This window comes from Hippopotamus amphibius, chromosome 17 (genome assembly GCF_030028045.1).
Source record: "Hippopotamus amphibius kiboko isolate mHipAmp2 chromosome 17, mHipAmp2.hap2, whole genome shotgun sequence".
Lineage (NCBI taxonomy): Eukaryota > Metazoa > Chordata > Mammalia > Artiodactyla > Hippopotamidae > Hippopotamus > Hippopotamus amphibius.
The window spans coordinates 63353092-63365641 of NC_080202.1; the positions used below are offsets into that span (position 1 = coordinate 63353092).

General features: G+C 45.0%; 1 protein-coding gene across 34 annotated transcripts in view; it reads right to left on the reverse strand.

The window, feature by feature from the left end:
* Window positions 1–12550, reverse strand: part of CEP112 (centrosomal protein 112) — a 406171-nt gene that overhangs the window by 87624 nt on the left and 305997 nt on the right. For 32 of the 34 annotated variants that reach the window (XM_057713718.1, XM_057713712.1, XM_057713717.1 and 29 more), the window contains one exon: window positions 5610–5672. The exons of 1 other annotated variant lie outside the window; for it this stretch is intronic. In XM_057713718.1, the coding sequence (XP_057569701.1) occupies window positions 5610–5672 (63 nt within the window). Of the gene's footprint in view, window positions 1–2698; window positions 2894–5609; window positions 5673–12550 lie in introns of those variants that run through there. One more of the 34 variants, XM_057713723.1, reaches the window with a different exon arrangement.

The following is a 12550-nucleotide window of genomic DNA, read 5'->3' on the forward strand; positions in this document are numbered from 1 at the left end:
CACATTCTCCGTGGAGGCAGCATTTTACATGTATTTATGCTTCACCAAAGGATGGATGTGGCAAAACTCTAGTCCACAAGCTAAATATTTTCAATTAATGTATCACACACACGAACGCATGAAATTCCATGCAATAAAAGACTATAATAAAGCTGTGAATGGTGAACAACCGCCGAACCACACACACTTGGAAGCTGCTCCCACTACAACATTCCACAACATTTACTCATCAGAGGAAAGAACATCTGTGATCTGAAAAACACGAAATGTGTCAGAATTTATTTTACTGAGAAACATACTTGCTCGAGTGAAAAAAAGCTGTTTTGCCTCTCATAATACTTTGACCTCCAATAACCAAAGACAACCGTGAGCAGAGGTCCCTGCTCACCGTCACCCAGCTGCACACGGTGGTGCCCGAGGGCCCGCGAACGCTCCTGGGCTGCGCTGAGCACCCTGGCGCCTGCGTCAGTTACCGCTGCGCGGCAAGCACTGCCGTCGCCCGTCTTTTGTAAACGGAGAAACGGAGGCAGAGAAAGAGGGCAACCTGCTACAGAGCCGAAGACGACATGCAACCAGGAGATGGGCGGGATCTGAACCGCAGACAGGTCCATCTGTACTCGTTGGTGCCTCCTAACTAGCTACGACTTTGTCTTCCTTTTAAACAAGGTTTTGATATTGAGGAGAAGTTTTATATATGTATCTTATATATAAGATATAGTTCCAAATAGGTTGCTTTCTTCCTCACTGATATATATCCATGACAGTCTATTTTCAGTTCAAATGTGTCATTTCAGAGACTCCTGTACTATTCTCCACACAAGAGAACTGGATCTCTGCGTGCCTGGGTTCCCTCCATGGTCTCAAAGCAAATCGGATGAAAGGACATGGGTTTACTGAGAGCACTGCTCTTCCTTTGGTTTGGATGTATCCATTTCCTTTCAAATTCCATGACTTTTCAAAAGCAGGAAATGGTTGTTTCTTCTAATAAAAGAAGCAACCTTCGTCCTGGGTTAGAACATTATGTCTACAGAAGGGCTAGTTGTAGAGAAACACTGGACCCGTTGGCACCATATTCTCCTTGAAACTCAGTTTTCAACCTCACTTGATGACAAAACTAGATTACAGCACCATAAGGCAAAAAAAAGGAAGTGCCCGGAGGCCTCCAGATGCCCAGTCCTGTAGAAACGGTAGCTGTCACTATTGACACAAACAGCATAACTGCTTGGGAAAGGAACACTTATGCTTCGAGAAGGGAGCAAACTCATTGTAACAAAGTTTAACTCTTAGAATTCGTAAAAAACCACATATAAAACAAGTGTGAAACAAATGACAAGATATATTAATACTTTTAACTGCGAACTTGAATCTTCTGCGATGAGTACAGGGATTCGTTTACTGAGAATGAGGATGTTCTCATCTGTTTTCTGAATTTTGATTAAGTGTTTCCATTCTGGCATCAATTCAATTAATTTTCATAGCACTTCTATGAAACAGGCAAGGTTAAATTCTTAGAGTTAATGTCAAAAACTGAGGCACAGAATAGTCAGCTCACTCCAGTCACAGAGCAAGAGGAGCCAGAGATAAGGGAGCCAGACTTCACTGGCTCAGCATGAAACTCAAGAGTGATGTTTTATGAGAACATTGGGCCAAATAGTAAAAATAACTTACTATTTCAATGACTAGTGCAGTGTCTCGAGTGGAGTAAGCTGAAACGTGGTAGAAGCGATGAGTTCGATTGCGTAATGTGTTCAGTGTGCGTGCGCGTGTGTGTTTAGTTCTGTGTTATTTTATCACTTGTGGACTCGTACATCCACCACCACCATGGTTACACAATGCATTTTTAAAGCACAAAGTAATTTTGTGTCTTTAAAAATTAGTAAGATTTAGATTCACTTCAGACGGGGACTGAAGATAAAAAATATTTGGGGGCCCTTCAAATGACCCCAAGGACATAAGACATGGACTCTCCATTGCAGAAGGTCTGTGATGCGTGTTCATCAAAAATAAACACACGTAGGTTCTGGAAGGAACGATGGGTGAAGAGCAGGCTGTCCTGAAGAGAACATGCTTGCTTTTGTGTTGAAAATGAAACTTTAACATTCTTTGTGGGAATAATGAAATTCCTTTGGGGAAATAATGAGATTAGCTTTGGAAAGTTATATTTTAAAACTCATGAAGATGATACAGGGAGAGTGTCAGACACTTCCGGTGAAATGCCTCACAGAGATAAATCAACTGATAGCCTGATACACACGATGGATTTAGAGAGCTGGCTGAAACATGGACAATTTTAGAAGCAGATCTGAGGTTTACTCTAAGATGGAGAAACACACTAACTCGATGAATTAGGTCTCAGTTGTAGACCTAGAGTCTAAGACAACAGACGAGACCCTCCTCAGCTCACAGACAGAACTGCACTCGGTAGATACTCACTAGTGGAACTGTAACCACAGTAAATAAGAAAAACTCATTCCCTGGCAAATTATATTGAGATACTCTAGTCTTTTCATAGAATAATAATGTAGAAAAGCTTCTGAGAAAAGCAAGAACTGATCTATGCCATCAGAGTCAAACCCCACCGGGCAGGCTCCGCGGGCATTTCTCTACCGCTACCTACGTTCCTGCAAACACAGCCACCAGGCATGTCAGATGAGTGGGGAAAACCGCGTGAAAGATGAACAGGCAAGGTTCATATGTCATATTAAGATGAAAAGAGCAAACGTGACTCTGAAGGGAATTATATTTGGGAGTGTGCCCAGTGATGAGGCCGCTGCCGCCGCCATCGCCATCGCCATCGCCATCGCCATGGGGTGAACACCTCCCGGGAGGCGCCGTCCTGGGTCCCGGAGCCTTCGGAGGACATCGTCCTCTAGGTCCTAGAGCTTGATACAATCTTAAAGATTAAGTAACTTCCTTTCAGGGAGGAAAATATTTAAAATATTTTCCAAACTTAACCTGATGCTTCCCTAGGTATCAGTGCATTCATTACCAATGCATTCATCTTTTTACGTTTTTTTTTTTTTTTTGAGAGAGGGATTCTAAAAAATCTGATAAACAGCTAAGGGGCTTGGCTTCCGGCACTCTACTCAGCGGAGATGTGCGTTAGGGAACCCAGCAGACAGTCACTGGAAGACAGCAAAAGCCAACCCACGAGGTTCTGTTGTATAAGGTTTATTCTCAATCTGTTTCTCTGAACTGACTAGATTATATACCAGTGTTTCCCAAATGCCAGTTCTCAGACGTGAACATACACATATATTTATATGCACGTAAATATGTGCATGTATTTAGAAGTGGGCAAACAGAATGCCCCAATGTGAGGTGGTCCCACCTCTCACGAGAAGAGGGGACTGTCTTCTGCTGCGCTGTCCTGCCTTCCCAGGCTCTCTTTCTTGGTGCCGCACCTCCCTGTCACTTAAGAGCGAGCCCACGGCACTCGACAGCTGTTGCCCGCTTCCTGTGCTCACGTGGGGAAATGTTAGCAACCCTTCGCCTTTCCACATTTTGGAGGGAGATTTTACCAATTCTTGAACACCCAGAAATAAACTTAAATCTCATACTTTCCTGCTCCTTCCATCCTTCGCTCTGCCCTGCCTTTCTCCCCTGCAGTCTCATACGCGCCTGTAAATGCTTTCATGTGCTATTAGATGCTTGCCGTGTCCTAGGCCCGGTACCAAGCACTCTTCTGGTGTTGTGTTACTTAATACGTAGGACGATCCTATGAGGTAAGTATACTACTCCCCCATTTTACTCGTGCGGAAACGAAATTCCAGAGAGAGCAGGTAACTCGCTCAAGGTCATGCAGGTGGTGGGGCTGGTATTTAGATTCAGGTCTGTGGACTCCAAAGCCTAGGATGTCTTCCACACTAACTTCCATTTAACTTGCTTGAATTAATCAGGCTTCTTCACACCTTCCTTTAGATAAACTTAAATACTCTCATTGTTTAAGCCTGCCATCAGCTATTTTATATCTCACTCTCGGTCTGCCTCCCCCACAGAACATAAAGCAAAATAAGCAGGATGTGAGGGTATGCCAGCTAGGGTGGTTTCATGTTTTAGTTCAGCTTTTGGAGTAATAAGATTTCTTTTGATTATAAGACTCTCTCGGCGGATTAAAAAGGACGTTTCCCCATGTCCTTCTCTGGAACACTGTCAATCAAGGCCTCACTGTCACCTTGTACACGAACACCTCAGTCTCCACTTAGACAGAGACTCTGTGCTTTCCTAACAGGATGTGAATCATATAATACACGCACATCTTAGAAATAACTGCAGAACCTAAGAAATTTCACAATTATCGGCAGCGTTTTGCCACATTAAAAACGTGAGGGGTGGGGTCAGACGGGTGGTGTCTGGTTGAAAGCTTCCGTCCCAAAGTCGAAGACAGGCTGGGTCCTGCCTCAGTCACTTGCTAACCTGTGTGACCTCACCTCTCTGGGTCTCAGTTTTCTCAAACGGAAGAACAGGGCCAGTAATAGTTTCTGACCCCAGAGTTCCTGTAAACGAAGATGGACTGAGTCGATATGATCAGTGCCCCATAAAACTCTTAATTTTATTATCGTTTTGTTATAGCGTTGCTAGTGCTACCACTGCGTGCACACGTTTCAGTTTACCACCACACCTCACCACACATGGCAAAAACGCGAAGAAAACCTGAGTTTAAAAATCATTAGCTGTATATACTACCAACTGTAAAATAGTCAGTGGGAAGTTGTATAACAAAGGGAGTCCAACTCAAGGATGGAAGATGCCTTAGAGGACTGGGGCGGGGAGGGTGGGGGGGACTCGAGGAGTGGGGAGTCAAGGAAGGGAGGGAATACGGGGATATGTGTATAAAAACAGATGATTGAACCTGGTGTACCCCCCCAAAAAAAAAAAAATCATTAGCTGTGACGTCCACAAAATGCAATGGCTTAATCTATCCATCTGTAAGATGAAAATCAGCACTTATTTATTCCACAACGACTCCCACAACTAAGGAACGCTTGGCATTCCCTCGGTGATGGCAGGGGAGACCATGCTAATAACTTGTGCGGAGAAAGGGCTCCAAGCGCCAGAGTCAAGCACAGACAGGTGGTCTGTATTTGACCTTCCACCAAAACCACTGCGGTAATGACACCCAGCAAGATATGTAATTCTTCTCCTCTGCAAAAGGAGACAACAGTTGGGCTGCTAACTTAACCCAGCGTGTTTGTCATTTTAAATCTTGCTGTTGAGCAGTCTTTAGGTGCAGCAACGTGGAAAACTGCAAGAGAGCACAGATGGTATCAACCTGCTTACGTCACAGACAGAGGTGTGCGTCTCCTGCCCTAGAGAAATGTTTCGGCCTGGACTTGTTCACACGCACGGGCTGGTTTTACAGCATCTGAGTGCGTGCGTGAGTGCATGTGCACGTGTGTGTGTGTCAATTCAAATGGTTCAATATGCCTGATTTTAAAAAATTAAGACTAAAATATTAACAGCGTATTTTATTTATCCATATACTCATCAACAATACGATACTAATGTAAAAAATGGAAAGGAACCACGTTTAGCTCTAAAGCACAAACGCTCTTAGGCGTAGGCTTCTCTCGTTTTGGTTTTGCTCTTTTTTTCTTTCACGTTCTTACCTGTGAAGACTTGGCAAGCTTCTGAGAGTATTCCTTCTCAATCTGCTTCAGCCTGCTGTTGGCCTGAAAAACACACGCACATGAACACACACACACAGTGAGCTGTGAGCTTGGTATCCCGCACACGCCTATCACCAGGCAGCTGGGCTGGCTGCCAGCCGCACCGCCCTTCTGGGGCAGCCAGAAAACCACAGGGCTTGTCTTTGATCCAACGCCAACTATTCATCACTTAAAAAGCAAAAAGCAAGAGGGAAAAAAAAAGATCTCTCCTGCCAATTATTAGACAAACACAGACTTCTGTGGAAAGAGAAAGGGAGAAGCAGAGACAGAAATAGACCCAGCAAACATATGAACGCTCAGAGGCGAAGCGGGAAAGGGAGAGGAAACAGAGGAGAAGGAAGAGGAAACAAGGGAGAAGGAATTGGAGGGGGAGGGGGAGAAGACGGGAAATGTAATACCCTGTCCCTTAGTTCAAGGGGAAAAGACCTAGATGCCCCTGGAGGAGGCCAAGATGTGAGCCCCTACCCGGCCTAACACACAAGAACTCTTTTTTTCAAGTGGCAAATATACCTAAATCAAGCAATTCTTACACCCTGGAGGTAGGGTGGCCTTCCCAGAGAAAGTCCACACTACTTGGAACTGTGATCTCCTCTGACACTCAAGTTCCCGTCCTTCATGTGTGACCCGGAAGTCTTGGGGTCTCCACTGTACCCTCCGTGCTGGGAAACGTCCCGGGACACGCGCACTAGCCGCGCCTGCTGTCTCATCCCCTGCACAGGCGCTAAGCGGGCCCTTTCACTCTGTGCGTGGGTCCTGCATCTCCAGGAAAGGCTCTGGTCATTACCCTCCTAACTTCCTCTTTCCCCCCGGGTCTCTCTCTGCAGCTCTGATGACTGGAGCTCGCAGGTGTAGCATTTCTTTTTCTTACTGTTTCTATTTTAAATTACCTTGTCTTTTTGATCTTTTGTAGCAATTTCTCAATTTTAAATGTGAAACTTCGTATTGGACTTTTGACAGTCCTGCCAGCTGTTCTATTCATAATTCCCAGGAGTGGTGGTGTTGTGCTCTGAACAGCACCTTCCCTCCCCACCTTTAACAGATGAGGAAGCTGAGGCCCAGAGAGGTTAAGTCACTTGCTTGGCATCACATCTAGGGAGCGATGGAGCTAGGACCCAAGCCCACGCGGTAGAGGACGTGCTTCACCAGCTAGAACACACGGCACAAGACCTCTCACAGACCCCATCTCCCCCGAGGTTATTTCATACACACCTGTGTGTCCGTATCCCGCCCCCGACACATCTGAATTTTCTTTCTGTTCTCTAGACTGTATTTTTTCTTAGTTCCTTTTATTTCTTTGCTGTGTCAGCCTGATTTGGTCTCTGTTTTTCACTTCAGACATTGCCCTCAATTTTCGGTGATCTTCGGTGTTCTTTCTTATTGAAAGTGCGGCCCTCTCCGACAGGCAGGCTTGGGGACAGGTGGGGTCATCGCAGCTCTCACTAAGGCTCCTGGGCTCTCTCACGCCTGTATCCGACTGCACATCCTTCTTGGACCATTTGGCCCAGAGCTGTCCTCGTTTCCCGCCTGGCAGCGTGCATTTGGCTGCCAGGTTCTCAGGAGGGCGGCTTGACGCTCAGGATGTTGACTGGCACACCATCCATTTTCATTTTCACCCTGAGCTGTACCTGGGTCCCCTCTCTTGTTCCATCTTTCCAGAGAGCAAACCAGGGTGGATATGCAATCACCTCATATCTAATCCCGATGTGATGTATTTGGGTGAGGCTTTGGGGAGGTAATTAGCTCATGGGGTGGAGGCCTCATGAATGGGATTAGGGCCTTTATAAGAAGAGGCCAGCGAGCTGGTTCTTTCTGCCATGTGAGGATGTAGTGAGAAGACGGCCGTCTGCAACCTGGCAGAGGGCTCTATCAGGACCCGACCACACTGGCACCCCGACCTCGGACTTCCAGCCTCCAGAACTGTTGGAAATTTGGTAAGCCACCCAGTTCACAGTGTTTGTTACGGAACCCACGCTGACTAAGACAAGAGCCATGTGTTTTATTAAGTTCACGAGCAGTTGCTTAGGGTTTATCTCATAAACCTCTTTGCATCTACAATCCAACCGCGTACACTGGGTAGTTTTGTTTTTTCCAGAGCAGAGAGAGCAGGTGACTTGCTGTTTTTTCTAGTAAACCATCAGACCCTATTCTAGTTCTTAACTAATAATGCCATGCTCTACTATAAAATCAAGGTCACACTGAACCTTGTAAGGTTTCTTTCTCTTGGTTCACATTCTGCCAATATTTTTTAAATAAAAAAATGCTTGATAAAGTATTTGTTGCTTATTTAATAAATACTTGTAGACTCTTACCAGGTGCCACACACGGTTCCAAAGGCTGTAAAAATATTTACTTCCTAGAAAATATAACAATTATAGTGTCATAAAGATTGTTACTTTTCCCCAGAAAAGTTGGAGTCAGAGATGCTGGTTAGTGTACGACATCCTGTGACTCAGATGCAGTTACTCTCCATGAGTCTGTGGCTACCCAGCCTGAGAACCCCGCACACTCAAATAGATTCTTTTACAACTAAAACCCAATTCATTCATCCATTTCAGGCACGTGGGACTAGAACAGTGGACAAAACAGACAAAAATCTCCCCCTACTTTCATGGAACTTCTAACCTAGAGAGCAAACACATAGTATTGAAGTGATACTATTTTAGATGCTGCAGATGCTATGAAGAAGGATAAAGCAAGAAAGAGAGATGAGCAGTGAGGAATGGTAGGGGGTAGTTCACAATTTTAAAAACATAGAAGTTAGGGAAAACCTCACAGAGAGACAAGGGAGCCATGGTGGACTCTAGGAGAAGAGTGTTCCAAGCAGCGGGAGAGCCAGCACAAAGGCCCTGAGGCAGAGGCACGCAACGTGTGCTCCAGGCACAGGGAGGATCCGTGAGCACCATCTCCTTGGACAAGATGAGAGAGAACAAGGGGCCAGATCCATCACGATGTTGTAAGTGATGTGAGGAACGTGTGTTTCAACACGAGTGAGATGGAGGGAACAGGAGTGACTCGGTTTCACGGGAGCCTTCACATGCTCACTCTAGCTCTTGTTTCCACCAAGAATCAAGCAGAGAAGCCAGTCGGGAGCCTACTGCAAATAAGCCAGATGGTAACAGAAAAGGTGGTGAGTAATGGTCAGATCCTGAGAACGATTTCAGGGTAGAACCAGCTGGAAATGCTGAATGATGAAGAGGTGAATCAAGAATGACTTCAAGATTTTTGTCCTAAGCGACTAGAAGAATGGGGTTGTCATTAACTTACATCAAAAAAACTATGCGTGGAACAGATTTGGGGGAAAGATCGAGAGACTGGTTTTGGACACGCCTACTGGACGCCTGGTGTTGAGGTGAATATTTGGATATTCGACTCTGGAGTCCAGAGGAGAGGTCTAGGAGGAGGTATGAACTCAGACGTCACTAGCATATAAACTGCAGGTAGAACTACGCTACTGGATGAGATCTCAAGGCATTGAGAGTGTATCCAAAGGAGAAGTCTCAGACTCCTGAGCCCTGGGCCTGCAGGTGTTAGGGGGCTGGAGCTGGGGAGAATGTGGGATCCTGAAGCCAAGGGAAGAGGGTGTTTCCAGGACTAGTCAAGTGTGTTGGGTTCTGCAGGGGGTCTTGTAACGTGAGTGTGTGGAGGACATTGGTGGCCGGGACACGAGCAAGTCTGGTACAGGGCCAAGGAGGAAAGCTGGACCCAAGGGATCTCGGGGGGGTGGGAAGGGACTGCTGCAGATGAGATGAGTTGTCCAGAGTTTTGTTACAAAAAAGAGAGAGAAATGGGCTGGAAGTTGCAGGGAAAATGAGTAAAGAAAGGCTGATGCTTGTTTTCTTTTTCATAAGATGAGAGAAGAGCCTGTGTGTAGGATGATGGGAAAGATCTGGCCATCGAGGAGGAGAAAACAGACGATGCCAGAGATTTATTGGAGGTGTGTCCTGGAGTAAAGGGGGGGGGGTCCCTAGGGCATAAGGGGACAGGAGGGCCTTTGCTGGGAGTGCAGGCCAATTATCCCTGGTGCAGTGGTGGGAACTTCTCCATGGAGGAGGAGGAAAGAGTCCTCAGTGAAGGGTGAGGATGGCAGAAGAGACTGTTGGGAGATTCGAGGTGCGAGGAAAGGGCACGAAGAGCCATCCAGGAAGCAGGAAAGGGAAGAGGCGGAGGGACCCGGTGTGAGCCCCAGGACTCCAGGAAGCACCAGGGCTCACTTGAGATTACCAATGTGAGTTTAAGCGAGGCCAGCTGGTGAGATACGAACACCTCTAGAACTTGCCAGCAGCAACACGGAGAAGAGTCAATACTTTAGAGAATAATGAGAATAACTGAAGAAATAAAATTAACTTATCTAACTTCAAGGTTTTCACTGTTTATTTGAACCTAAGTCACAGTTGTCTGGATTTCTGAACTCCTCTTAGATAAATCTAAAAAGCTCTAGTTTAGCATGGTTGAAAATTTATAGCCCATTTATCACGCAAACTCTCTCTAAAACAGTTTTGAATAATTTTATTCTCAGGATGGTACTGACTGTCCATTTTACTTCCATAAATAAAATCAGGTTAGGCTTAGTTATTTAAGTCCAAATCTTATTTTTACAGTTATCATCACTATTTAGCAATACAATTTTCAAACAACCATCTGTAGCATGACCTGAACAGACGAAAGGAAAATCGTCATCTTGACGTGAGAAAGTTGTTTTGTTTTCTCGTGGCTTCGTGCTCCTCTCCCACTCTTTCTCTCTGCCCCCACCCCCCCGCCGTGTGCTTGGCCTGCCCTCCCCCCGCCCCCATCCCCCCAAGCACTCCGTTCCCTCTGCCATTCCAGGGCCTCTTCCTCAGCTCACTCTTCTCTGCTCAAGAGCCCAGTGTGTTCGTCTGCCTCTCTATGTAATTCCCACCAAAATCCTGGGTTTAAGAACCCTACTGGAAAGGAGCCAACCAAACGATTTTCACAGAGGTGTTGATGGTTGTTAATCATCTTTCTCTGCAGGTCTTAATTCAAAAGAGGTCCCTCATTCCTTTTTCCCCTTCATTTCCTATCATCAACAGTGACACTCCAGCCATTCGTGATTTTCAGGAAGGTGATCTGGAGAGAAGAAAATGAGGATACTCCTCTAGAATACTTATATGTAGGCAAGCCCAGGTCTTATAGAGAGAAATTTCTTTAAAATGTAATAGCATACATTTCTGAATCAAATACTTATTTTTAGGATTAAAAAGAAAGATGCCTCCAGGACTTCCCAGGTGGTCCAGCGGTAAAGAATCCGCCTTCCAATGCTGAGGATGTGGGTTTGATCTCTGGTCAATGAACTAAGATCCCACAGGCTGCAGGGCAACTAAGCCCACACGCCACAACTACTGAACTCGTGCACCTCAACTGGAGAGTCGGCCTGCTGCAAACCACAGACCGTACGTGCCCTGGAGCCTGCACACCACAACTAGAGAGAAGCCTGCACGATGCAATGAAAGATCCCACGTGCCTCAATGAAGATCCCTCATGCTGCAACTAAGACCCGATGCAGCCAAAGACAAATTAATTAATTTAAAAAAAAGATGCTTCCCAGATTCTTGAAACATAGCATAAATCTCATTTTATTGTGCAGTATTTTCTATTCAAAAGCTTTGCAGGCATCCATCTGAAGCTTCTTCAAACACTGTGAATACAGTTACGGCCAGGTAGTGCCAGATGTTAATACATAATTATGTACTACCCTGTCAACAACAACATTCAGAGAATTCATAACAAATATTTATATTGAATTTAATATATTTACAGAACTTTCAAACTTGAAAATCTCTGTATTTTACCTTAAAAATAAAGGTATAAATTCAGAATCATAAACAAAGTTCATGATTTCCATTTGGGCCATGATAGAGTAACTGGGACCACACTTAATCTGCTATAGTGAAAGCCAGAAAACTGGACAAGACACAGGAAACACAGCTTCCGGATGTTGGCAAACAAGAGGCACAGGACCATGACCCTGTGAAGGGAAGGGAAACAAATGCAACAAGTGCTACAATCACCCCTGCTTCTGTCCAGGAGGCATGCTCTGGGCCTGAACACAGCAGAGCACAGTGCAGCAGTACTGCAAGTTGAGGAAACACAGACTGGAGTCTGCGAAGCTGAGGAAGCTGGAATTTGTGGGCATCGAGTACCAGACAGGGGGAAGCCATGCAGAGAAGGAGCTTCGGAATCTACCTGGTTTCCTCTTGAGTCTGTTGCTGATACTTTGGGGATGAAAAGGATTAAGTTCTATGAGGCCAAGTAAAAAGTGAGTGGTGAGCTTTAAGATGAACAATTCCTGAAGCTTCACAAAGCTGGGAGATATCTGAGTTCTAACCAGAAAGAATGAAGAGGCATCACAGAATACCCAGAAACTAGCCTTAGAGTAAAGGCAACCTTGTCAGTGCTAACAAAATTCAGAAACGAGCTTCAGATGGATCAAACTCATCATCCGCAAGTACTTAATTGCTTACTAAACAAAGTCTAATATTTTTTAAAAGAAGTCAAGAAAACCCAGCATCCAACAATATAAATTCTACAATGTCAAGCATCCAATAAAAGATAACCAAACGTGAGAGGAAGCAGGACCTAGAAATGACAGAGTTGGTGGAATTAGTAGACAAAAGACTGGATTTAATGAAGACTGGATTTAATGACTCTCTGAGACTATGTCACATCATCTAACATATGTGAAATTGTACACCAGCAGGAGAAGGTTTGGGAAAATATTTGAAGACACAGTGGCTGAAATTTTTTCAATATGAAGAAAGCTACAAAACCACAAGTTGAAGATCAATGAACAATAAAACATAAACACAAAGAAACTCATATCAGAAACATCATGATCAAATTGCAAGAACAGAAATAAAGATAAG